The sequence below is a fragment of the Mustela lutreola genome, chromosome 8 (assembly GCF_030435805.1).
Source record: "Mustela lutreola isolate mMusLut2 chromosome 8, mMusLut2.pri, whole genome shotgun sequence".
NCBI classification, from domain to species: Eukaryota; Metazoa; Chordata; class Mammalia; order Carnivora; family Mustelidae; genus Mustela; species Mustela lutreola.
In genome coordinates, this window is record NC_081297.1 from 146,675,907 (window position 1) to 146,702,348 (window position 26,442).

The following is a 26,442-nucleotide window of genomic DNA, read 5'->3' on the forward strand; positions in this document are numbered from 1 at the left end:
ATTTGTCCTTGGGCCAAGCCTCCCGGGGGGTCAGGAAGGACAGACTGACTGGTTGCTGGTGGAGGGTTGAGAACGTGGTTCTCAGAAAGGAATCAATGTTCCCTGCAGCCCTACTGTGTGCTCAGCTCTGGGCGAGGTCCCCTCCTTCATGGCTGTCACCATTGTCCTGGAGAAGTGCTGCAACGCAGAGAGGGCCAGCAACTTGTCTGAGGACACACAGCAGATGAGGCCTCTGGTCCGGAGCCTGGCACCCCACCCTCCCTGTCCTCCTGGATCGTGGAGCACCTTCCTGCATTTTCCCCAAAGCCATGAGCACATGGTGGACACAGGTGGTGCGGACGTGGGAGTGTGCCTTCCAGGGGCACAGGCTGGGGTGGGAGAAGTTAGGGCCCCAGCCGGCAAAGACAGGGGTTCTGGGGGACAGGCCCAGGGTTTCCTCGCCCAGCTGAGAGCCCCAGGGTTTGAAACCACCCACTCGCAGACTTCCCGGTCTTCTGACTTCCAATCACCGACGCCTCCTTGGTATTTGATATGATGCCAAGGAAAGAAGATACTTGGTCTCCCTTTTTGTCTTCCGGCTTTCTGGAATTTCTTGCTGTTGGCTGGTGGCCTCCTGCAGAAACCACACATCAAGGATCTGGCCGCAGAGCCGGGAAGAAAGCGATGCCCGAGCTTTATCGGGAGGAAGGTTCCGGGGTCGGGTGAACTCCAGGGACCCTCCGTGGGGGGCCTATGAATGAGTTCTGTAAAGAGCCAGAGGGTGTTCTGGGTTAGGGAGGAAGGAGGTGAGAGCGGCGGCTGCTGCTGTGGGGGCTTTGCTGGCAGGCGGAGGCCTGTGGGCCGAGAGGGGCCCGGCACATCGCAGCCCAGAGTCTCATTCTGCCTGAGGCCACGTGACAGCTGCAAGCCTCTTGCAATTTCCAGGGTCACCGTGGTCTTGATTTGTGCTGTTTCCTCCTCTCAAGTGGCTTTTCCATTTTGTTCTAACCTAGTGAACTGCCCCTCACTCCCTGGGACCTGCCTCCCCTTGCCTCCTCCTCCTCCAGGAAGCCCACCCTGACTCCTCCTTCCCCTGCAGTTCACCGTGGCCTTGCCCAGCTTCTCTGGACACTTTGTGGTAACGTGGTGGTCCTCTGCATTGCCCCATCGACCCGGAGCCTCCCCTCGACCACTAAAGGCACCTCCGGGGCAGGTCAGAGTCTGATGTGATTTGGTCCAGCCTAACACCTCCCTCCCCCCACCATGATATGCCACTTCCTGTGCACACCCAAGCCCCGCCCTGCCCTGGCCCAGCTTTCGGAGCTGCTCCTCTCCTGCGTGGGGGCCAGGTTAGTCAGGGTCCCCCACAGACTCCTGAGATAGCGCCCCAGGCTCCCAGGGCTCCTTCCTCCAATCTGGGCCCTGGCATCTCAGAGACCACCGTGCAGAACCCCCAGGCCCCCCAGCATGGCTCTCTCCCTACTCCTCAAGAGGCGGCCCCCAGACTTCCAGCCTCAGCGCCTCCCAGGCGATCCTGCACACCGGAACTGGTAAATCGGACAGGACACCAGGGCACTGAATGCCCACTGAAGTTTGAAACACCAACAGCCAGCTTCCCAGGCCGAGTCAGGAAGCTTCTCCAGAGCTCGGAAAGACTGAGAGGCCATGGGGACTGGGCAGCCTTCTCCGATCACTGCCCCAACCCACGCCCCCCTGACCGGGCCTCAGGCCTCCCCAGAACCTGTGACCTCAGGGAAGGTTTTGCAGGATGAATAGGAGTGTTCTCCAGGGACATGTGAATTGGCAAGGGCCAGAGGGGGGCCAGGCCAACAGAGAAGGACTGAGGCGGGGACGAGGCAGGAAGAGGCTCAGACGTGGGCAGCGGCCCGTGGCCATTGGCTCAGAGTCCTGCCGGGTCCTGGGAGACCTGGAAGTGGGGAGATCTGGCTCTAGACTTACTGTGGCCCATGGACTTACTGTGCAGCCTTGGCAAGTCACTTCCCCTCTCTGGGCCTGGGTTTGTTCGTCTGTGAAAGGACATGATAACCTCACTGTGCCCGGTTCCCACTGCAGGAGCAGAAACAGTCCTGGCAGGCGGCGTCTTTGCGATACGTGCCGCCCTGTCTCCCGGAGCTCCGCTGGCCTCGGCCAGGTCAGAGGGAGGTGAGCAGCAGCCTGAGGCTTCGGGGAGAGCAGTGGAGTGGGGAGGACCTCGGGGGCCAGGCTAGGGACGGAGGCCTTGAGAGGAGTGGGAGGCAGGCTAGGGCCCCAGGTGCGCAGCTGATGGGCACGATGGCAACTAGGAGGTCAGGCTGTGATCGTCCCCATTTTACAGGTGAGAAAATCAAGGCTCGAGGGGCCGAGCTGGGATTCGAGGCAGGTGTGTGGGTGCACATGCTGCTGCTGGTCCCCCTGGACCTGCCGCCGCAGCCAGGAGGGCACCGGTCCGGGACAGCCAGGAAGACAGCACCACACGTCAGAGGTCCTGCTGGCGGACGCAGGCTGACGGCGCGAGGTAGTGGCTTGCAGGCTGGACGAGGAGCCCTTAGTGGTGCTGGGCGGTGCCCTGGCCCTCACTCTTCTTCCTTTTAGGCCACAAGAGCCCTGAGTGGGCAGTGGCACAGGAAGCAGGCCTGAGGGCTGGCGTGAGGGGACGGCGTGACCGGAGACGCTCCAGCTCAATCAAGTAGCACCAGGCCTGCACCCACTCTGTGCCCTGAGCACCAGACACAGAGCTTCCTGTGGTGGCTGGGCTGGGGTTCTGGCTGAGGGAGAGCGTGGCCTAGCATCCGTGATGGGATTCGTCAGCAGGTGGGAGGGGCAGGCCGAGGACAAACCTGGTAGGGGCCATGGGCTGGTGGCTAGGAGGCAGCATTTCTGGAGCTGGAGCTGGGTGGAGTGTGTCTGGGGCCACAGAGCGGGGCTGGGTGGATGTGCGCCTCCTCCTTGAAGCCTCCAGGGTTGCTTTCCCTGCGGTCACTGGGGGGCTGCTTCAGTCCTACACCCCGGCCCGGGTTCTGACAGGAGGCTCCCCCCTGCCATGGGCGAGCCTATGGCAGAGAGGACATGGCTGTAGGCTGCCCTGAGGTGGGGCCCCGCCTCTGTCTCCCCTTTGCTGGGTCACCCAGGCAGGACAGTGACCTGCTCCGAGCCCCCCAGTTCCCACATCTGAAGCCGGGGTACAACATCCCTACCCTACTGGGCAGGTGGGGGATGCCCCTGTGGCACGTGGCCGGCCTGTGCGGGGCGCCGGGTGACTGCCACATGCATTTCCCCGTCAATCCTGGGGGCAGGACCCCCACCACGTTTACCTGCCCACCCGAGAAATGACCGTGAGGATGACCAACATGGGGCCAGACGGCGGGCCAAGCCTCTCCCTAAGAATCCGCCCTTGAAATTCACAAGATGGCCATGACCCTTGGTATCTCACGGGGAAACTGAGGCACAGGTGGTAGAATGACTTGCCCGAGGTCGCAGAGCCGACCCCCTGTACAGGTGGCTCTTGGACCCAGGGGGTCAACTCCAGCCCCAAACGGATGTGCTGCTCACGCTCACGCCCACGCCAGCCGTGCCAACGGGACCCAAACGACCTGTGTGCAGCCGCGTCACATAGGGCTGGGGGGTCCAGTCACATCACAGAACAGGACAGGCAGCCTGGCCGGACTCGGACGGCTGCTCATGGTCTCCGCTGCGGGCAGGGGCAGGAAGGGCCAGAGCAGGCCACCAACCAGGGAGCTATGAACCAAGGGGCAAGGTGGCAAGTGTCCCCAGGGAAGTCACCTCAGGCTGTGGGTGAGGAAGGGGAGAAGCAGGGCCGCTGGGGGGAGGGGGGCAGGAGAGAGAGCTGAGTGGTAGGGGTGCCTAGCTCGAAGGGGGCACAGGCCCAGGGGAAGAGCAGGGGGGCAGCTGGAGGGGTCCATGCCCAAGGGGGACACTGTTTGGAAGACTCCGGGTGGCAGTTTGGACATGAAGCAGCCCAGACTCTTGTTCTGGGGTAAGCACTGAGCACACCCCGCCCCTGCCCCAGCCTCAGCCCCGTGCTACCTGCTGACACACTGATGGCCACACTTAGCCCACGGCGGGCCGCAGCCCTGGCTCTCTGCCCAGGACACCTGCTTGGATGTGCCCTGGCCGTGCCCCACACCCCATGCCACTGGCACCGCCTGTCACAGCCTCCTGTCCTCCCATGAAGGTTCTCTCACGTCTTGTGTATCACCTGTCCCCAGTGCCCAGCACCCGGCACAGGGCCAGCAAGGGGTGGGGGCCGGTGAGGAAAGGAGCCCCCAGGGGCAGCGCCAAGGAAGACTCAGAGATGGCAAACACGAGGCCGAGGGGCCGAGGGGCACAGCGAGCGGTCCACAGATGTGGCTGGAACCATGGCCTCCCACCAGGAGGCCAGCAGGTGACAGGCTCACCAAGCCCACCCCTTCCCCCATGGTAGGTACAGTGGGCAGCCCAAGCAGGAAGCCCCTCGCCCAAGGTCACACCAGGGGTTGAGAGCAGACAGGAGCAGGAAATCAGCAAGCGAACTCGTCACATCCTTACAGGCTTCTGACGATCTCTTTCACGAACGCTCATACGGTTCTGGGAGCCCCATCCTAAGTCCACAATATGGGAACCCGAGGGGGACGTGAAAGGCCTCTGAGCTCCGAAATTAAATGCCTCCCACTTAAACAGCAGGGCTCGGGGACTGCGAGCTCGGGCTCTGGTTTGGACCTGAAGCACAAGCCCAGCGGCTGGGCAGGCCCGTTGTTCAGGGAGGCGCGACGGGGGGAGAGAGAAAACCATCGTGCGCGTGGGAGCCTCCCAGCCCTCAAGCTGGGATTTGGCCTAATGGAACAACGTTTTCCAGGGGTTCTCAGACTCCGGTATCTCAGGTGCTACCTCCAGAGTTTCCTGGCCAGGGAACTCTGGAGGTGACCCAGGAATTTATTTCAATGAATGCCCCAGGTGTGTCTGCCGCCAGAGACCCACGTTTCAGAAAGTCCCACAGCCGGAGCGGGTCTGTTTCATGCTCCGCAGCCTTGCGTGGGTTTGTGTCTTTCCTTCCCGCGCCTCAAGGTTCTCTGCACATCCCCTTGACATCACCAGGAGCCCCGCACAGGGGAAGGACCCCGGGGACCAGCTCCGTGGGCATTTGTCAAGCTGAGCTGAGCAGGGCTGTGTTTTTGTCTTCTGCGTGATAGATGAGGCAATTACTTGATCAATAAGCTGATTTAAGTGTATTCTGTGAATTATGTAAGTCATTCATTATTGAAAAGGTCGCTACCCGCTAGCTACTGAATGGTCATTAACTAGCTTGGTTGCATCTCCAGCAAGGAGGCACCGATCCTTAACCGGGCACCTACTAGGGGCCAGATAGTCCATTTAACCCTTCGAGGACCCTGGCAGGGGACCGTGCCTACTCTCCGCTGCTTCCTGAGGATGGGAGGGTCAGCAGGGCTGACGTAACTCGCCTGCACACAGAGCTGGAAAACGGCAGAGCTAGGATGCGAACCCAGGTCGGGTTTCCTGCAAAGGTCACAGACTCAGCAGTAATCCTGTGCTGAAAACTTGGGCACCTGCCGGCAGGTGGGCTCTGGGATGGCTCTCGCAGGCTGCTCTGAGATGATGTGCCCCATGTCCCACGTGCCCGTGGCTGCAGCTCAGCCTCCATAGAGTGTCTGAACCCCACACCTGACCTTTTGCCTGGGGCATGTGCCTTCTGCCAGGCTCCTGTCTTTTGTGGGGGCCTCCCTCACAGCAGGCTCCTGCTCCAAAATGTACAGGCCTCCTCTCTCTGTCCAACTCTGCACTGCCTGGGGACGGTCAGTCCTCCCCTACCTCCCACTGGCCTGGGACTGGGCAGAAATGAGAGTCACAGCAGGGAAAGTCAGGTTTGAACATGCAGCCAGGCTGCCAGGCTAGCTCCCTGATCTCCCGTCTCCCCGGCCACCTCTCTTCCCTTCCTCTGAGCCATCACGAAGCAGCCCGCCTGCATTGCCATCCATGTTCTTAAGAGACCCCATGCATGTGAACACAAGGAACCAACCCAGTAATGTGCTTACTTCCTAACCCCAGGCTGGAAAGCTTATCTCCCAGCCTCCAAAACCCATTTGCTTCATTTGACCGCGAAAACATGGAAAGCCATCCGATTTCCCTTTTTGCCTCGGCCTCCAGGAAACTCACAACTCCATGAATGGCTCAGTGGCAATCACTCCCGCACCAGTCTCTAAGTGCAATAACCTGGCAGGCTGGGCTCCCAAGCTCTGTTTCTGCCTCGAGTTTAACTCTCGCCCGGGTGCACGTTATCCTGGGCAACTTCAAATCCTCTTGTCAAATGAGATAAGCAAACAATCAGGTAATCAAGGAGCCAGACACAGCAGCAATAATGACCCAATATTTTCCAAGCGTGGCAAAGACAAGTGATCCACCTCGGCGGCCAGAGCCTTGATGGCAACCACTCACCAGGCAGACGAACTCTGGAAGGTCATCAGTGGTGGGCTGTGGGCCTCTCCCTGAAGCGTGTGCACGGCCTGGGGGGCTTGCGGCAGCAGGCCTGGGGGAGGCTGGGGCTGCGGGGCGGGCTGCCCTGGCCGGGGGGGCCGGGCAGGATTGCCCCACCGCCGGGGGTCCTGTTTCATCCATCGTCCGTGGATGCCCCACCGTGCCAGGTAAACCTTGCAAATGTCGTAGTTCATTGCCGAGTAATACAAAAGATCCAGGACCAGCAGCATCAGCACGAAAAAGCCGTAGATCCACACCCCCAGCAAGGCGGTGTAATTGCTGGGGGAAAAGAGAGACAGATGCTGAGGGGAAGACGACAGGGATCCCACTGACGGAGTTAACCCATGGGGCTACTTTGGGGTCCCAGAGAGGAGGGGTCACAACCCCCACCCCTGGGGGACAGGGAGTCCAGGCTTCCTCTCTTCACACTCACCCTCCAGTTCCTTCCCTCCACCTGCCTGATGGCCCCCGTGCCGGGGAGTAGATCCTTGGACTCTACTCCCCGGCACCCTTTCTGCCCCAGAGCATCTCCCCCAGGATCCTAGTATGGGCAGGGATCCCACTGGGACCCTCTCTGTTAGGGCTCTGGAAGGACCTTCACCCTCCTGTCTCTTCCAACATGGGAGCTGCTCCTGGAGCCAGCCGGCTCCTGCAGGTGCCCTCACCTGCCTGCCCCCTGGTTCCCTGCTGTTCTCCTTCCTGGGATGCTCTCTTCCACCCCTTACCGCCTCCTTTGCCCCTGGTCCCCCCACGGCTCCTCCCTACCTTACCAGACCCAGGGCAAAGGCAGGACGTCTGTTGTCCTAGGACAAACCCACTCAACCTCCTGAGCCATCAACCTCTGGCCCCCAGCATCCGCTCAGGGCCATCTCACACTGCCACGTACCATGGGAACTCAGCTGGTCGCAGAAGTCCAGGAAGCAGAGGTGGGCTCGGCCTCCCTCCCCACCCCCCACAGGGCAGTCATGGGTCCTGGCTATTCCTCCAGCCCCTGCCTCCACTGTCCCCTCCTCCTGCTCACCCCTGGCGTGTTTGCAGCTCTCAGGGTCCCCTGGCATGGTTTCTCTGGATCATTTGCCCAGTGTGGCCTCGCTGAAGACTGCTCCACCCTCCAGAAGTGGAAGAGAGGGTAAGCTGTAGGCTGCTGGGGCTCACGGCTCCTTAGTGAAGCCTGGCTCCCTGTCCCTTCACAGAGCAGTGTGGCCCGCTCGCTTGGACACCGGGCCTTTGCACAGGCTGTGCCTGTTACCTGGGCAGCTTTTTTCATTTCCCTGCCTCCTGCCTGACTCCCATGTGCCCCTCTCGGACACTGCTTCCCCCAGGAAGGCTTCCTGACACGCTGCCCCTCCAATGCGGGCTGGGCCAGGCCCGTGCTCCAGGCTGAAGTCCAGAGTGCCTGTCCCACGGAGCTCCCACCTCCCGGGACTGGGCTGTCTGGGTCCATCCGTCCCCTTCCCAGGCCAGGGTCTGAGTGTCCCCTGGGTGCCCAGGGAGGCCTGTTTCCTGGGCTGGCCAGGGCAGCTGGGGCTTCTGTGCCCCAAATAGCATTCGCCAGGGACAGTGGTTGTTTAAAGGGACTGATTTATTAATCCCTCAGATGCAGCCTCTGTCTGCACCCTGCGGCGGGCATCTGCGCAGGTGGGTATGTGCTGGCGGGGGCAGAGAGGAGGCGCACTGTGGACAGGGAGAGCCAGTGTGCGGCCTCACTAGTCCTGCTCACGAGGAGGGATACCCCCCAACTCCTGCCCAGACAGGGCCCCCTCGGTGTCCTGGGTTCCCCACGGTGGATCCCTCTAGACCCTGAGGCTAGAGAGCACAGGCCTGGAGCCAGGGGGCCTGGTCCAGGTGCCTCCTTGGCCCAGCTTTGCTGTGTGGCCTGGAGAACTCCTATGTGTCTCTGGGCCTATAGGAGGTGACTGAGGCCCAGCTTCAGCCCCAGCAGTGAGGCAGGGGCCATTGCCCTCTGACTCCCAGGCCTGGGGGTCACTTTTGCTCACATGCCTTCTTTGCCTGGGATATCATCCCTCTCCTTACTTAGCCATATACGTCCCTCTCCGAAGACTTGGCTTGGGTACTTGGAGGCCCCTTCAGCGGTCTCTGGGTATCCAAGCACTGGGCACGGAGTGTGCACTAGTAAAGGCCTCAGTATATGCTTGAGAAGCGAGACCAATTCTGTATCTAGGCCACCCCCTTTCCCTGGTGGGGTCCCCTCTCCAGCCGCCACCTTCATGTAGCCTGCCGCAGTCTGAGGGCCTTGTTCATGCTAAGGTGTGAATGACTACCAGCCACACCCCAAGCTGCCTTTCTTCCAGGGGGCGCTGGCTTTGCCCGGCTACATTTGGGAGGGGAATTTCCATCAGGGACAGAGGCTGGCAGCCCGGCCTGGCTTGCAGAGGCAGGGGTCCTGGGGTGGACGCCCATGTGGCTTGAAGAGGCGGGCTTGGATCCAGTCTCCACCCTCCTGCTTCCTCCAGCACCCGCTCTCCCAGGTCCCTGAGCCCCCACGGCATGGCTGCCAGCAACAGGCCTCTTCCTGGTGGTTCCCATGGCAGCAGCCTCAGGGCTGAGGGAGGGGAGCAGGAGAGGGGAGGCAGAGCAGCGGTGTGCAGATGCTACCCCACAGAGAGGGAGACTGTGACGCCAGTCGGGGGTGTTGGCTGGGCCGCAGCTGGGCCTGGAGCCAGCAGGACTGAGATAATCAGAGTAAGGAAAGTGGTAGGCAGCGCGCGCCCCGTACGCAGCCCACTTGACATCCAGAGCAAACAAAGAAGGCCCTGTCCCTGCTGTCGCCACCAGTCCCGCTTGATAGATGGGAAACGGAGGCTCGGAGGAATTAAGAGACTCATCTAAGATCTCATAGCCATTTGGTGAAGAGCCAGGATTTGAACTCGGAAGCCTCGTTCCTGAGCTCACCTTCTTAACCACGGGGCCACGCTGTCCTGGGCAGCTGCACCCAGCCTCTCAGGACAGACAGGTCACCTCCGGACCTTGGTCCTCTGCCTGGAACTCACTCCCTACTATCTGGGCATCTAGCTCAGCTCTCACCTCCTCCAGGAAGCCTTCCTGGATGTCCTCTGTTAGATCCAACTCCTCCTTCGAGGTCCCAAAGTCACTGGGTTTCCTATAACACACAGCGTTTTCTCGGGTGCTTTGTAGGACTGTTGGCTCCTGGAGCCCAGAGCTCCCTGAGGCTAGGGCCAAGGTCCCACTTACCTTGGCGTGCCCGGCACTCAGCACTGGGCGGCTGCTGACATTCCCAAAACTGACACACACCGGGGGCCATGGTGAGCTGGTGATGATGTCAGCCTTGATAGAATTAGCTTCTTCACTAGATTTTACCTCCTCTCTACACATTTCTAATAGTTAATAACCCTACTAGCAATGAGCACACGCCGGCACCCGGTGTTCCTTGGTCCTGCAGCAATACCAGGAGGAGTAAATGGACCAGCCTGCCCCAAGCTCGGATGAAGAAATGAGGTCCCGAGAGGCCAAGTCACTGCCTGGTTGGGAAGGGGCCGCCCTGGGGTTCGGCCCCAGATCACCTAACCACAGAGTGTGTTGAATCTTGGGAAAACCTCAAGGTCATGTCTGGATGTCCAGGGAGAGATTTTGCACTGTTAAGCTGCGTGCCCACTTGTCCTGGGTCACCCCGTCCCAGGGCCTGAGGACCCCGCCCCCCAGATCATCCCACGTCTCAGCATGTCACTGGCTTTGCATGCATGCGTGGGCGCTGCTGGGCCTGTGGGCCTCTGCCACCGGCTGCTCCCACTGGCTTTCAGGGGCATGCAGAGTGGTGGGCTGCCCTCCCTGCCCTCCCTGCTCAGAGAAAGGAGGGGTGCACCTGCAGAAGACGCTGAGGGGAGCCCACACAGGAAGTGCAGCTGGCCGGAGAGCCCAGGCCGCCGACACCACGCCCGGGCAGCTCTCCTGTCTTTCTTGGCCTGTTCTCCCCATCGCTGGCCGGCTGGAAGCATTCCGGGTGTTTTAATTTAATTTTAAAAATGTGATCTGGAAATTAATTCCATCCAGATGCAGGGGTTTCTGTTGCGTGTAAGCATATATTTTGTAAAGGGCAGAAGATAAAACGGACGCTGCTTTATGGAGCAAGATGGGAAGCCAGCCAAAGCCACAGACAGCCAATTTTCGGTGTTTTGGGACATTTACGGATTCTAATTCTTTCCGTGTCCCCCAAGTGATAGACCAAAACCTCTGCTGGAGGAATCTTCCAGAATACCTACTGGTACAGGACCAGGTACACCATCAGTAGGGGGCGCCGCGGCCGGGAGGAAGTCCCCGCCCCCGCTCCTGGTGGACGGAGCCGCTGAGGCCATCGGGCCAGAGGGGAACACGGCTGCAGGGCTCACGGCCAGGCCAGTGCTGGCTGGGAGGTGGCCACGGCCCCTTGGCCGACCTCACCTATGCTATCTGGGCCCTGAGCCTGCTCACGGGGTGGCCTGTGGGTCAGTGTAACAAACTGGTGACCCCGGTGGTGACATTCTGGGCCCGAGACCTCAGGACTGTGTGAGTTTAAAGCCCAGCTCGGTGCCTTTCTCTTCCCTGAGCTTTCCTGTACTCGTCATTTGTGGGCTTGATGAGACAAGCATGGGGTAGGCTCCTGAGAGCCAGGGGCACAGGAATGCTCAGTTGATCCAGGCCCAGAGAGGCCAGGCCACATGCCTAAGATCACACATCAGGATCGAGGCTGCCCCAGGCAGTCGAGGAGCACGGGCTCTGGGCCAGTGAAGCAGGGTGCGCGACTAACAAGGCAGCTGCTGTCCCTCCCTGCATCGGGCCCTGCGCCCCTCCCCTCCCGCTGGTAATAGCCTTGGCCAAACCATGAGCTTTGGCCCATGGAGTGTGACGAGCAGAAATCAAGGGCCACGTCATGGTTTCACCTGTGATCTCTACCCTCTGCCGCAGGGGACACCCAGCCCCAGGTGGGATGTGCTTCTCGGGCCTTGGTCACAGAAGGCTCCACGCACAGAGCCACAGGTGACCCAGAAGGACACAGCATGGGAGCCCAAAATCAGCCTTCGGGTCTGGAGCGGTGGGGACCGGCGCACTTGTCCCCAGCCCGGCTCTGTCCCAGGTGCATGCGTGTGATGTCAGGCAACTCCTCACCCTCTCTGAGCCTTAGCCCTGGTGTAAGGGGGCCGGGGGACCTTCTCCACGGATCACACCTCCACGTGGATCAAAGGAACTGGTGAGGCACCTCGCGCCACAACAAAGGCTCACACGTGTTCATATGTCTCCCTCCCCATGGTCTGGCTCAGATGAGGAAACATCGTGATTCTAGAACCTCTTCAGTCTTCAGAAGGCTGCCAGTGTGTATGCAGGCTTTGGGCCTAACAGGGCTTGATGGGGTCGAACAATGGACAAGAACATCCAGAAGCTTCTGACCATACTCAGGGGCTCTATTCAGAACCCGAAGCCTCCGGACCGGGCTATAGATCCTGCAGGACAGAGCCCGGAGCTCTCGGTGCCCAGGCGCTGGGGAAAGGAAAGCTTTTGGGGGACAGAGGTTTCACGTGCAGCCACGGGAAGAACGAGAAGTCGTCCACTCCATCCTCGAGCATGCTTCTGCCTTCCGAGAACGTCTCCCACTCTCCGCCTCCTGCTGCCCACCTGCCCAGCGAAGGAGCGCCCCCTCACCGCGCAAGACCCCGCCCCGTGCTACCTTGGTCCCCAGGGAGAGCCGACCGGGGCCCCTGCTGGTTCCGGGCTCTGGCTCTGGGTCCGCCTGGCAAGGGACAGTGTGCAGCACCCTCTCCCAAACACCCAGGGCCTTGGCCCGCGTGGCAGGACGTGGCACCTTGCCGTGGCAGTGGGCCTGGCGAGGCTGCTTCCTTCGCTCTGCCTGCCTTTCTGCCAGGCAGCGAGAACCAAAACAAACCATTCTGTTCCTCCAGAAAAACACAAATAAATAAGTCATCAGAAGCGCGTTCCTTTTCCCTGTCACCAGCTCTGCCCCCTCACTGATTCATGGACTGGGTGGGGGAGGTGGGCGGGCGTCAGGCGCCCTGACTGCCTGCGGACCCCGCCCATCTTCAGGAAGCCCAGGAAGGGTCATGGCGGCCCTGGGCCCCCTAGGCGGGCAGGACACGCATGGGTCCCCTGCCCCTGCCTCTCCCCATGCGTCTCCTTGTGCTTCACACTCAGGCTGCAGGGACCCCGCCTGGAAACGCTCATTCCTCTGGACTACATGGCTCCCCGCGTCTTAACAAGTTCTGGATGCAGGGGAATCCGGCACCAGGCCTCCCTGCAAGAAACGCAAAGACAACAGGTGTGGTACACACTACTCTGGGGTCGGCGCAGCCCCTCTCTGGGCCTCCGTCCACCTCTGTGGGAAGGGAGGGGGCGGGGAGGCTCGGTGGGGAATCACAAGAAGGAATCCCTCCGGAGCAGCGACTCCCAACGGGGCGATCCTGACCCCACACTTGGCCACCCCGGGAGACGAGGCTGGTTGTCACAGCTACCTGGAGGGGAGGGGCGGCCCCCCTAGGCTCGTGGGTGGTAACAAGGGAGGCAGCCACAACCAGCGCATGGGGCAGCCCTCCTCCCACGCCCTCCCCCGAGAACAAGCCAGCCCCAGGTGTCAGGGGTGCCGTGGTGGGGATCCCCACTCCAGGGCCTCCCCACTCAGATCTGCCTCCATTGGTGGAGGCCCCAGATTGATGAAAGCAGCCTCCAGACGCAGCTGTGCTCCTGGGACGGGCTGTCCCGATCCAGTGAGTCACACAAGCTCCCCGGGCCTCACCTTCCCTGTGTGTGATGTGGGCTCAGGTTGGGCCACCAGGTGCCCTCCGGGACAGGGCAAGGATGGAGCCCAGCATTGAGCCGGCCCCGTGCCGCACGCTCTGTAAGCGCTTTCTGAGGTTAAAGAATCAGAACTAAGCTACCTTTCTTCAATAGCTCCATTCCTCCCCAGGGGAATGGCTTTATTGTATGGCTGAACTCTTCCTCACAGCAACCAGGCCCTGTGGTGCTGACATGATGGGAGTATTCTGTGTGAGATCCTGTGGAAATGTGCAGATTATAGAAACATGTGGGCTTCAAAACGAGGATCCCAGACACCAGTCGCCGGAGCCCTGGAGAAGTCGGCTCGCCTTGCCAAGCCTCTGTCTTCCGTCTGGCTTTCGGCCGGCAACGACAGCGCTCCGGAGTCCTGACCCCAGGGCTGGCACCACTCTCCAGCCTCAGGGAGTCCGTCTGTGGTCTTATAAAAGCCTTGGGTCAGATTCCAGGCCCGATTCCAGCCCCTGTGATGGACAGGACTTGCTGAACGACTTCACACACAGAATTATTCTAAGGCCTGAGCAGATGGCAAGATATTCAGGGGAAGCACCCATGCATTTGAGGAAGGAAGGCTGGGGATCGGCCTTGGTGGGGGGGAGGGAGATTTGGATGATAGTCAAGGAGTCTGCATCTCCTGCCTGACCAAAAGGAAGGGAGATTTCCCCCGAGTGAGCACGGCACAGAGGCGAAGCATTCCAGCCCCGACATCGGACAGATGGAAGGGGGCCCTGACCTCCCAGTGGTGCCACCACTCCCTTCCACAGTCACTCAACAAACCCTCCTTCCGAGAGGACTTTTCCTTGCTATGAAAAAAATACAGCCACCCAAGAGTCAGCCTCAGGCTTACTGGGAAAATATTTGAGTTCTATCAGGACGAAGAGACGAATGCTTGATAATTCCAAAGGTGGTTCTAGAGGTACTAGTCAACAAGACTGGACAAGAAAAAGAAATGAGGCATAAAAAGTGGAAAGCAGGTAAAATTACCATGGTTTGCCAGTTGCGGAATGGGAAATTTAAGAGATTATCAACTGAAAAAGTATAACAAAGATAAAAATTTCAGTAAGGTGGCTGGATATAAAACTCACGTAGAGAAGCTGTTAGATTTCATCGTCCAAATGAGAGCGGGTTAGAAGACGCAGTGAGAGAAAGAAAAGACCCTATTTATATCAGCAATGTATGAAGAAATAAGTATGAACAGTGCAGAAGATGTGCCAACAAAATTCATGAAATTAATCCCAAAACACTATGAAAGAAAATTTGAATAATTGGAAAGACAAACAAATCTTCCTCAACTTACGATGCAGCTATGTCCCAGTAAGCCAATTGTAAGTTGAGAATACCGTAAGCACTTACTGTACTCAACCCGCCAAATATCACAACGTAGCCCAGCTCACCTTAAATGTGCTCAGATCACCCACATTAGCCTACTGCAGGGGCAAAACCATCTACCACAAAGCCCATTTGATTATCAAGTGTGGACCATGCCATGTCATTTACTGAATACTGTACCGAAAGTGAGAACCGGAATGGTTGTCTGGGGACAGAATGCTTGCCACTGTGTCAGATGTCAAGCCTCACGATTGCCTGGTTGACGAGGAGCTTCAGCTCACAGCCCCCGCTGAGCATTACGAATGAGGGCTGTACTGTATTCTGCCAGCCTGGGATGAGATCAGAATTCAGTATGGATCCTACTGAATGCATGCCCATTTCGTACTATCATAAAGTTGGAAAGTCATAAGTCGAAGCCTCATAAATCAGGGATTGTCTGTACTGTGTTCTTGGATTCAGTATCATGAAAAGTCCATTCTCTTTGAATTAATCTATGAATTCAATGTAATCTCAGTAAAAAAATACTAAGTGGATTCTTGGAGGAGCAAGACTACACAAGCTGCTTCTAAAGTTCATATAACAAAAGAGCTGGGGGAATAGATTAAGAAGGCATTAAAACATATCAAAAGCCACAGGAGTTAATCCAGTGGGATACTATTGTAGGGGAAGACCAATGAAAGCCATGAAAACGTATCACGATCTATCCAAATCCTCAGATCTAGTATATTATAGTATGTAAGTTTGTAGTTTACATCAGTGGGGGAAAGGGATGATTCAGTGAATGGTATTGGGACAACTGGCTACCCATTTGGGAAAAACAATGATAGAGTTGGATTCCTACCTCAAAACTTTCATCCAAATAAATTCCTAACAGATCAAAGATTTGAAGGCAAAAAATTAACACATGAAAAAAAAAGTGAAGGAAAACATGAGGAGGATTTTTCATGATCTCTGAATAGGGAAAACCTTTCTCAATCTGATACAAAACCCAGAAGATATAAAAGAAAAGAAATGGATCCAATTTGGTAATATAACAACTAAAAATTAAGCACGAGATAAAAGCACCACAAATTTAAAGACACACTGAGAAAAGATTTGCAACTCATTGGATTTCCTTCATATATAAAGAGTCCCTGTGAATAAATAAGAAAAAAGCCAACAATTCAATGGGAAAATGGCAAAGGACATAAACAGCTAGCTCCCAGTAAAAGCAATACAAGTGACTCCAAAGATGTGGAAAGGGGCTTAGTTTCTTTCACTCATGGTAAGAGAAATGCTGTTTCAATCCTGCACGTCTTTCTTTAGCACATCCCCACTGCTTTTCTGCAGGGTAAATTTCTCTTTCTTTACACCCTTGGTCCCTTCCATCAGGGCTGTGGTCTCTCCTGTTTTAATCACCTTCAGGAAAGAGGCTGCGTGGGATTGATCTCTGAGTCAGAACGACCAATCAAATAAATCCTGAAGGAAGGAACGTGTGTTCCTGGCCCCTGCACCTGCCGTGCTTCTAAGCCTTCCATTCCACATCCTCGACTTCACTCAACTTCTGCAGCAGCCTCGGGAGGTGGGTACTGTGCCCATTTCTCAGAAGAGAAGGCTAACATCAGAGGAGAGACGGCCTGGAAAACCTGTCACCTGAAGATGTTCCCAGAATTCTGCAGGCCCACCTGTCCTTTTGCGGTTACCCGGCAGCCACCCCAGGGGAGGGGGTGATGGAGCGGCCCCCGCCGCGGCAGGGGCCCCAGCCCGGTACTCACTTGTGTGCGTAGCCCTCGGAGCCGGCCGTGAGGTTCGCCTGCGTCACCGCCTGAAACTCGGTCTCGTTGCAGCAGTATTTGAAAACTGTGTTGTTATGGTGACAGCAGAGAATGAAGGTTTTGTTGTCCGAGAGCCGGGGGCAGTGGAAGCCAAAGTGATAGCGGCCTTTGTGGTCCGTGTATGGCTCACAGACCCGGAAATGCGCGGACAAGACTGGAAAACAGAGTCCCCAGGCTCAGCGTTGTGGGGGGGGGGCTCCCCCAAGCCCACGGCCCCGGGAGTCCACGAATGCTGGGACAAGGAGCCTGGTCCGTCTGGCCCGGGGTGCTGCTAGCCTCTTCCCTCCCCAGGAAAGCTTTGTGGGCCGGTGCGTGGTCCAGGAAGCCAGCTCTGCGCGGCTGTCCCATCCCAGACCTCCCTCGACGCCAGCCCTGCTTACACTGGGTCCCCCGGATGCACGGCTGCCTCTTAAGCCTCCAGGGATCCCCTCTAGCGGCTCTGCACTTAGCAGGCACTCGACTAGGACACAATATTAACTGCGCTTCTACTATGCTTGTCACACGCTACTTCCCATTTAACCCGCTTGGCCAGCCTAGCCGGCAGGTCTGGGATCCCACTGTATAGATGGAAAAACTGAGGCTCCGTGATCTGCCTGAGCGGGTCAGAGGTGGTAGAGGGACTCCAACCCAAGTCCTGCCTGGGTCTGAAGTCTAGCCCTCTCTGCTCCTGTCACCAGCTTTAATTTCCGCCGCTACTGTGTGGACTGGGGATGGGCCCGACCACAAGCCCGGGACGCCTGGCTGGAGCAGCAAGGGCACAGGAACCAGGTCCCCCTCTCAAAGGGAGCAGCAGCTCCTTGATTCCAGGACTTCTCCTACACTAGTGCTCTAGCCCCTGAGGTCCCCAAGGGCCGGCCTTCGCTATCCCCAACTCACGGCCACGGAGCTGCCCTGGCTGGGGACCCTCCCTCCCCAGGGCTCGAGGAGGGAGCCCGCTCACTATTCAGCCACAGAGGCTGCTGCAAACCCAGGACAGTATTTACCAGGCGTGCGGATGGTGATAAATAGGAGGCAGAGCCTAAGCAAATATAACAATGGAAAAAACCTGGAGCCCGCGGTCTCCGGCTTAATTAGTATCTTCATAAAAGGGATCGCTGTATCTAATTTGTATCGCTGAAAAGGGGCTTCGTTGGCTGAATACATTTCTCTAACCACAAAGGCTCTGGTTTTGCAAAAGCTCCTCTGCTCCCTCGTTGAAAGCTCTGTCTCTGCGGAGAGGTAATCAGACAGCAGCCCACACGGCTCCCTGTGCGCCCGGGGCTGCTGGAGGGGAGTCCCAGCTGGGTTGCGCTGGCCGGTGGGCGGACGGGCCTCACGAGTTAGAGTGCTGAGCCTGGCTTGGGTAGTCTCATGAAATCCTGTGCCCAAAGTACAGCGCCCTCGTTCGTGGGGATAGACGTGACCAATTACAGGGTCTCAGAGTTTCAGGGGTCAGAGGAGCCCGGCAGGCCTCCGCGCTTGGCCTTGACCTTGGGAAACAGAAGATCCTTCTGCAGGGTGACAGGTCACTAAGGACGCCCTATCCTCAGTGCGGCATAACCCATCTCCCTTAGTCTCATGTACTCCCATTGTACAGAGGAGATAACTGAGGCTCAGAGCAGTGGTCCACAGTGTGGACCTGACCTGCCTCATCGGATCTTCCAGGGACGGGCACCAATGCGGCTTCGTAGGCCCCTCAGCACAGACCTCCCGAATGAGCCACGCTGACCTGGGAGGCAAGCCCTGCAGGGGAGGTGGACAGGCTGGGGTTTGGGACCTGCCGGCCCAGAGGAAGGACGCACGGTGGGGCTGGATGTGACGATTGGAGGCAGAAAGCCCGGTGTGTGTTGGGACAGGTGAGGACGCCCTGCTGTGGGTCGGCTCACAGGGAGCTGGATGTCTCCGCCACAGGCAAGCAGCTAGTCAGAAAGACCGGCTCAGGCCCTGGGGCTGGATGGAGAGGACAAGGCCGGAGGCAGGAACCCGGGAGGGAAGGGACAGGGCAGGGAGGTGGCGGTGGCCTTCGAGCTGGGCATCAGGGAAGCCCACTGTGCAGGGCTGGGCTGGGGAGGGAGGCTGAGCAAAGCAGGGGACAGAAGTCCCACCGAGGGTCAGGCACTCGGGAGGGAGAACGAGCTGAAGTTGCCCAGAGCTAGGAGCTTCGACAGCGGGGTCCGAATCCTGGAGCACGCGGGTCACCTGCGCCATCACGACCTCTCTCGGCCTCTTTCCCCCCGCAAATGGGAGACCCCTGGCAGCCTGGATGGCTGGGGCTCTGAGGAGAGTTTTGTAAACAGCAAAGCTTCGGCCTCGCTTTGAGCAGGGACGGACAGGGCCGTTCCTGCCGGCTTCCGGTCTCAGTGTGGTTCTCAGCCTGCGCCTGGGGCCCCGAGGGCAGAGGGATGCTGTTAGGAGGCCAGTACTTACGAACCAGGAGAACCGGTCCATGTGCAGAGGGGACACCAAGGAGAGAGCCTCTCACTTGGGTTCCAAGGGACGAACGCAGTGTGTCAACAGCTAACAGCTAGGTGACCGTGTGGCCTTGGGCAGCTCACGGTCCTCCTTTGAGGCCTGTTTCCTCATTTGTAAAAGGGGTGCGGACCTCCTCCTCTCTTCCAGGAGGCAGGGAGGACCAGATGCTCTAATGTAGGAAACAGAGTCAGGGAGGAGTTTGGTAAACAGCGGCCCCCACACCCTTGGCCTGGCTTTGGCTGTGCTGTCCTGGAGCCGGCCGTCCCCAGGGCCCGTCATGGCCTTCCTCAGAGTCAGGCCCTCAACAAAGGGGCAAGAGGGCACGAGGAGGTCTTGTGCACAGATGCATGAGCAAGAGATATAGAGATACAGAGAGATAGAGACAGAGGCAGACACACAACAGGTGCCTTGCTTAGCCTGGGGCTCAGACAGCCCCCGCTGGTGCCAGAAGGTAGGGCGGGCTTCTCCAGGCACCTACTTTCGTTTGGAACCATGGAAGGACTTGCTTTATGTCCACCTTTGTAAACAAGAGTGTGAGAGCCCACCTGCTGTCTCAGGGGGATCCTAGGAGGTGGTCGGGTGCCGGCAGGCGGATTAGAACCCCAGCCCCTGCACTAAGCTGTGTTGCCTCCTGCTAGCAGGCTCGGCTCTAAGACTCAGTTTCCTCATCCATACAGTGGGATGACTGTGACGTTTTAGACCTGACTTTTGGTCGTAGGTGGAGAATTTGTGCAAAGGCTTCTCACAGGGCTGGCAGCCACCATTAACCCCACCGAGCCAGGGACGACACTCAGCGCGGCTCCCGCAGCACGCACGTGGGGCACGGCACACAGTAGGTTCTCCCCAAACGGCAGCAAATATTAACTCCTCACCAGCGGGAATGCCAGGGTCTAGGGGCAACCCCTGCCAGGACCCAGAATCCCAACTGGGCTCGTGCTGACCCCGGGAAGGGACCCACCCCTGTGCCCCCCTCCCCACCCAGACGGGCGCCCATTCTACCTGCAGAAATCAGCAACGAGAGGACGGTGAGCACGTTCAAGGACTGCTGGCCACAACTGGTCATCATTTGGCTGGCATCGATCCGTGGGGAGCTGCCTGTTTAACGAGATCCGGCAGAGGCTGGGTGTGGGCTGCCTTGCCTGCGGGCGCAGACACGGGCTTTGCTGCCCACAGCGGGGGGCCGGCGGGGAAGCGTGTTTGCTGGGAGCAGGGGCTGGGCCGCGGATGATGGAAACGCCGCCATCCGATTTCCTTCCTGGAATGAATGACCTCCCCCACCAGTCCACTGTCACCTCCTTTTCTTTTCATGGCAAGAGGAGACTTAATCAAAGGAGGACCGATGGCTCAGGTGGTGGAAACAACAACGGCTAGGCTGGGGCCAGTGGGCCGGCGTCCCGAGGGCAGGGGGCCGGAGCGCCTGCTGCTCGCAGGGACCCGGGCTGGGGTGACCGGATAGGAGCTCGCGCACCCCCCGGGGAGACTTGCAGGACCCACGTCTCCTTGCAGTGCCACTCACCGTGACTTCCATTAACCCCTCCACCACCCGCACGGAGCCGGGCACCTTCCATGCATTACGGACACAGCAGTGGACCAAACAGACGGCAGGCAGTGCGAAGAGGAGTGTGTGCCTGCCCAGCTCGCGCTCCAGGGAGCAAGGCTGACAGCGCGCAGACAAGCAGATGAATATTTAAGACGCTACGAGGCTCCTGGGGATACGCCCTGAAGAACTGAAAGCAGGGGCGCAGACAGATGCTGGCACACCCGTGTTCACAGCAGTGCAAGGCACAGCGGCAAGAAGTGCAAACAGCCCTGGTGTCCGAGGACGGGTACACGTGGGAGCAAAAGGGGCCGATTTGCACCGCGGGATAGGATACAGCCTCAAAAGGGAAAGCGGTGCTGACATGGGCCATGACACGGATGTCCCCTGAGGACATGGTGTTGGGTGATGTGAGCCTGACACAAAAGGACAAACTGTGTGTGACTCCACACCCATGAGCTTCCCGGGGTCGTCACGTTCTAGGGACAGCGAGTAGGATGGTGGGTGCCGGGGGCTGGGGAGGGGTGGGAGTTCGTGTTTCACAGGGACGGAGGATGGAGGGAATCCTGGAGACGGACGGTGGTGACGACTGGGTGGATGGATGCCACTGAACTGTACGCTAAAAATGGTTAAAACGTCAAATTTTATCTGTGTTTTACCACAATACGCAAAGCTATGAGGGGGAATAAAGCCAGGTGCGTGGGGGGCAGGTACAGAGTGGTCCTGGGGCGTCCTTCAGACAGGATGACTGGGGGGAGCCGTGGGTGGAGGTGACAGCGGGCAGACCCGAGTGAGGCAGGAGTGAGCAGCGTGGCTATCGGGAGGAGCAGCGCTGCAGACTAGAGAGCAGCAGGTGCAAAGGCCCTGTGGCAGGAGCAGCCTGGAGGCCAGTGGGGGGCGCTAGAGGGTGTGGGTAGCAGGAGGCCACCTGACCAACCCAGGACAAACCTGAGGGCAGCTCGCCATGACCACCCCTCCCTGCAGGGATGCAGGAATGAGGGCTGGGGAGAGGAGGAGGCCTATGTGTGCTCTGTGTAAACTCAGAGGCCCAGCTTGAGTCTGTGGGCTGCAAGCTGCCGGCGGCTGCAGAGAAGTATAGACACTCAGGATGGCGATTAATTTGTTGAGCAACTACTATGCGCCAGGCTCGGGTCCTGCACACCATCCCCTCCCTTCGTGGCCCCCCATCATGGCATATAAATTGTGTCCACCCAAGTCCTTATGTTGCAATCCTAACCCCCTGGTACCTCAGAATGGGACCTTATTTTGAAATAGGGTCACTGGAGATGTAGTTACGATGAGGTCACCCTGGAGTCCGCTGGGCCCCAAGTCACCACAACTGGTGACCTTATAAGAAGAGGAAATTTGGACACAGAGACACACTCAGAGAGGAGACCATGTGAAGACGGAAGCAGAGGCTGGGGTGATGCCTCAACAAGCCAGTGAACCCCAAAGATCTCCAGCAAACTTCCAGAAACTGGGGGAGAGCCTGGGCAGACCCCCTGGGAGCACCCAGAAGGATCCATCCCTGCCCACACCTTGATCCTGGACTCTGGCCTGCAGACGGGCAAAGCACACACTTGGGTTGTGGGGAGCTTTGCTCCGGTAGCCCCAGGACACCGTCACACACTCCCATGGGATTGTCCCAGGACGGGTTGGGAGGGACACTGAGCTATGGTGGGTGCTCACATGGGAGCCAGAGCCTGGACAACCCCCTCACCACCACCCCACCCTGGTGGAAACCTGTGCGCCCTGCCAGCCAGGCTGTACCCCCATCTACAGAGCAGATTTTTGGGGATCCCTTGACCCCTCCAGTCCTGTCCCTTTTTCCCCTCCGCCTCCCAGGGGAAGGTCTGAGAGCAGAGCACACCCTGCAGAGATGTGCCACCAGAGAACACAGTTCTGGAAAAGTGCACTGGGAAGGGCGTGCCACAGTCTGCAGGAACCGCCCTCTGACTGCCCAGGCTGTCCCGGGGCACATGCTCTGGGCCCAGACAGCTCGTCTTCACCCTCAGGAGCTCGCAGCCCGGTCAGGGAGGGCACAGGGGTGACAGCTGGGGTCCGACGAGGCCCGGAGTCCTCCTGAATGGGGGCAGGCAGGGCAGGGAGTCACCCTGGGTGACCCGGAGGCTCGAAACTTCTGAGGGGGGAGACAGGACTGAACCAGGCCAAACGCAGGGGGCGCGGATGGCGGGGCCCCAAGGGTGACCCGGACCTTACTCTCCCCTGCAGCGCGGCCCGCAGGGTGGACCCAGGAGGCAGGTGCTGCTGGCCCAAGTGTGAACCAGGGGAGGAGCGGGGAGCGGAGAGAGGGTCCGGTGGAGCTGAGTGCCTTCATCCGGAGGTTATGCAAGCCTCCTATCTCTCGGGCAGGCCTCCCTGCACCCATCGGAGCCCCACCGGCTGTAAGCTCCTTAATTGTTCTGAGCCTGGGCCTCCTTCCGGCCTCCTTCAGGGCCCTCGTGGGAGGATGAAGGAGATTAAAGCATTTCAAAGTGCTTAGCCAGGATTTGCACTGAGGAAACCCAAGGATCCGCCCTGGAAAACACGAGGGGGGGGGGGCAGAGTGGCAGGTGCTCTGAGAGGGCGCCCTCCGTGGTGGCTCCGCAGGGCAGGCAAAGGCCCACTGAGGCTGACTCGGGGCTCCGGAGCTCTGGCAGAGCAGGTGCCCCATGTCTGGAGCCAGGGCTCAAGTCCGAGGGCCGGTGGGTTTGTTGAATGAATACAGGGTAGGGGGCTGCTCCTCTGCCTTGTACCCAGGCCCCCCCTCCTGCCGCTCTGGCCCCTCACCCCCGCGGGTCCTCCTCTTACTCCTGTGAGTCCGAATCCTGCAGCACCTGAGAAGGGGCTCCAGGAGGCCCCCCGGATCCCATCCGCTGGGAGAAGTCCGTCCCCCTATGAGACACTTCCCGTCCCTTCTCCTTCATTCACGCGCTCGCCCACCTCTTCTCCCGACATCCCCTTGCTAACCCCCACTCTGAACGGGGTCTGCGCTGGGTTCTAGGGACGGGGAGGAGGCCGTGTGCCGTGCCAGGACGCCCACCAAGCTCTCCCCTCCATGACTGGTCCCCAGGCTCTCCAGGAGGCCAGGAGGGTGCTGGGCCAGGGCCTGGCCAGCCGGGGGTCATGGCCACAGAGCACGGGTGCCAGAGTCCCACAGACTGGGAGGGAATCCCAGCCTGGCCAACTCAGGCCTCTGGCCTCCAGGCCTGTCTCGGGGGGACTGGAGACAGTGGCCTCAGAGGCCAGCCTCCGGCAGGTGTGTGGGAGCAGGACACACTACGGCTGCATCTGTCCCCGTCCGGTACCGTCTGCTCAGACTCCACGGCTCGGCCGTGCTCCCCACCCGGACCCGGGGCTGCCTGGGCAGGACTCCATGGTGGGGTGGAGGCCACAGAAGCCACAGCCCTGTTTGCTGGACAAAGGTCGCGGTATAGGGACTCTGGGTGGGGGGGCACAGGGCTTGTGGAGGGGAGCAGCCCAGGCACCAGAACCGAATGCTGACTTTACGGTGGAACAAAGCCCACCACGTGTCACAAGGGAAGTTCCGTAAAAATTCCATTTCTCATGAGACAGCAAAACCCAGAAGCCAGCCACTCCAGCTGGCAGGGTCGAATGGCTTTTGGAAACTCAGTGGCAGCCATGATCCTTGGTCTGTCCTCAGGGGTCACACACCTGATAGCACCAACATTCACAAGGCTAAAGCCATGCCCTCCTGCCCTCCTGCAGAGGGGGACGTGGGCTCAGGGGTTACGAGCTCAGGCGTAAAGGGCAAGTCATGCTGTCGGGTATGGCCACCTGGGGCCCCCACAGGTGACGCCCGCAGGAAAGGGGGAGCCCCTTCCTCCCACCGGGCCCCAGCCGTCCCCCCAACCCAGAGTCCCACACTCTGACTTCGCTGCATGGTCACGGAATCTCGTCACCCAGCCCAGGCAGGTCATCAAACCCCAGCTCATAAAGAAGAGAACTGAGGCTCGAGGTCACACGGCTCCTCAGGGCTCAGTCGGGAGGCCAAGCCAGCCCAGATCCCGTCCACACCCTTGGCGCGGCAGGAGTTTCCGGGGCCTCCCCGGCCCCCCGCCCCGAGAAAGCACATTTTACGACAGACAGATTAGATTTATGGTCTGGGGTTCTAGCTCTTCGGAAATTGGTAAATGGCCCACGAGGGTAGCTCAGGGCCGACAATAAAACTCCAATAACTGGAAGAACATTCTGGATGAGTAGGACTCCCTGTGGGCTCCGTCCGCATCCAGAATCATGAGTCGGGCACGCATCTCTGCGGTCCACCCCTCGGGTCAGCCGGGGACTGCTGTTCCCAGATTTCAGGAGTATTTTTAAACACCGAATTTGGCGAGGCTGGAAAGGAGAGGGAGGGCATATGGAGACACAGAGCTGATGAATTACACCCCACCGGGAACAACAACAGATCTGTTTTCCCGTCAGTCCGGCCACAGGGCAGGGCCACGGGGCCGGGCGGGGGGGGGGGGGGGGGCTGCGAAAGATGGCCCGGCCCCGCACTAGCGATCCCGCATCCTCTCTGGGCTTTCACCCCTTCTCTGGCCACCTGCACCTTCCTCGGGCCGGAGGCCCAGCACCCCCTCCAGCCCCAATCGGGTCAAGGGCAACCATGGCCTGGAGGTTGGGTCCTTGAGCTTGGACTGCACTGTCTGGGGCCAAGTCTGGGCTTCACCTCTGTAGCCACACCCTGTGTGGCCTGGGACAAGTCTCCCCAGTCTCCTTGGACCTAGAATGGGGATAAAAATAGTATCCAATTCACAGGATCCTTGTGACCATTGACTAAGGTGACACGTCAACGAGCCTGGAACAGAGCTGGCGGGTGGTGGGCGCTTGGAACGGGTTCGCGCCGATGCTCTACAGGCTGCCTCTGCCCCGGCCCTCGCCCACCCATCCAGGTCCTCGTGGGCCCAGGGCCAGCTTGCTGAAGCGCCTGTGTGACCAGCCACCCACTTTCTCAGGAGTCCTGGCAGCTCCGGGGTCAAGTCTCCACCCGGTCCTGAGGCCCTGTGTGGTCTGGCCCTCGCTCCCATGGGTCAGCCCTCTCTCCTCTGGGCCTTGGCACATTCTGTACCCGCACACCTGGGATACCCTTTCCCTATCCTGTAGCTGGGCAACTTCAACCCAGATTTTCACATTCAGCTGGGGTGTCCATCTCTCAGGAGGCTTTTCTCCCCCTGACTCTCTCACTCCCCTGAAACTCTGGGCCAGCCTCTGCCGCCCGGGTTGTCCCGGACTGCGTGGGACTCACCTGCTGCCAGTGTGGGCAGGAGCATGTCAGGGCACTAAGCCTCAAGGGCAGATCAGGGGGCGGGGGGGAGCAGCACTGAGTGGCAGACTTTCACACCTGGCCACGCACACCCTGAATTTCCTAGCATTGAGAACAAAGACAGACACGTGACTAGCGCCATGCCTGTCACCCCAACATGTTCCACCTTGCCCCTCCTCTACAGGGGTGCATGAGGGGCAGGAGAGGGGGAAGGCACAGCTCCGTGACCAACCCCACAGCAGAGCGAGGACAGGTCCTGCCCCAGCCTCCTGGGTGCCTGGTGGCCGAGAGCATAACACAGGAGTCAGGACTTTGGCTCAGGCTGGCCCTTCTGTGGGTCCGGCTTTCCCCAACTCCTACGTCCAAATCAGACCAACCTGCAAGGCCCAGCTCCAAGGCCACCTGGTCGCCGTCCCCACCCCAATGTCCAAGGAGTAGACAGGGAGAGTCACTCAGTGACTCTCTAATGGGGCTATCCTGGGGGCCAAACTCAGTGCAGGGCAGGGCGGGGGGGGGGGGCGTTCAGACCCAAGCAAGAGGGACACAGACCGGCCACCACCGTGGGCCTATGGTCTGGAGTCACGAAGCTACTGATTCCATGACGATTTAGTCACGAAGCCGGGACGCTCTTCTTCCCACTGCTAGCAGTAGTACGAGCACTGGGAATTAGTAATGGAACGGGGGGGGGGGGGCTCTGCGGGCAGCAGGTGCCCAGGAGACAGGTGTTGGCACGGATGGGAGGCGGCAGCGAACAGCTGTTGGGGACC

General features: G+C 59.3%; 1 protein-coding gene across 2 annotated transcripts in view; it reads right to left on the bottom strand.

The window, feature by feature from the left end:
• Positions 1-26,442, bottom strand: part of SHISAL1 (shisa like 1) — a 128,736-nt gene that overhangs the window by 24,254 nt on the left and 78,040 nt on the right. For both annotated transcript variants that reach the window (XM_059187220.1, XM_059187219.1), the window contains exons 2-4: positions 19,854-19,949; positions 16,344-16,557; positions 6,427-6,744 (exon numbers count right to left, since the gene is read on the bottom strand). In XM_059187220.1, the coding sequence (XP_059043203.1) occupies positions 6,427-6,744; positions 16,344-16,557; positions 19,854-19,920 (599 nt within the window). In that variant the 5' untranslated portion in view covers positions 19,921-19,949. The remainder of the gene's footprint in view (positions 1-6,426; positions 6,745-16,343; positions 16,558-19,853; positions 19,950-26,442) is intronic.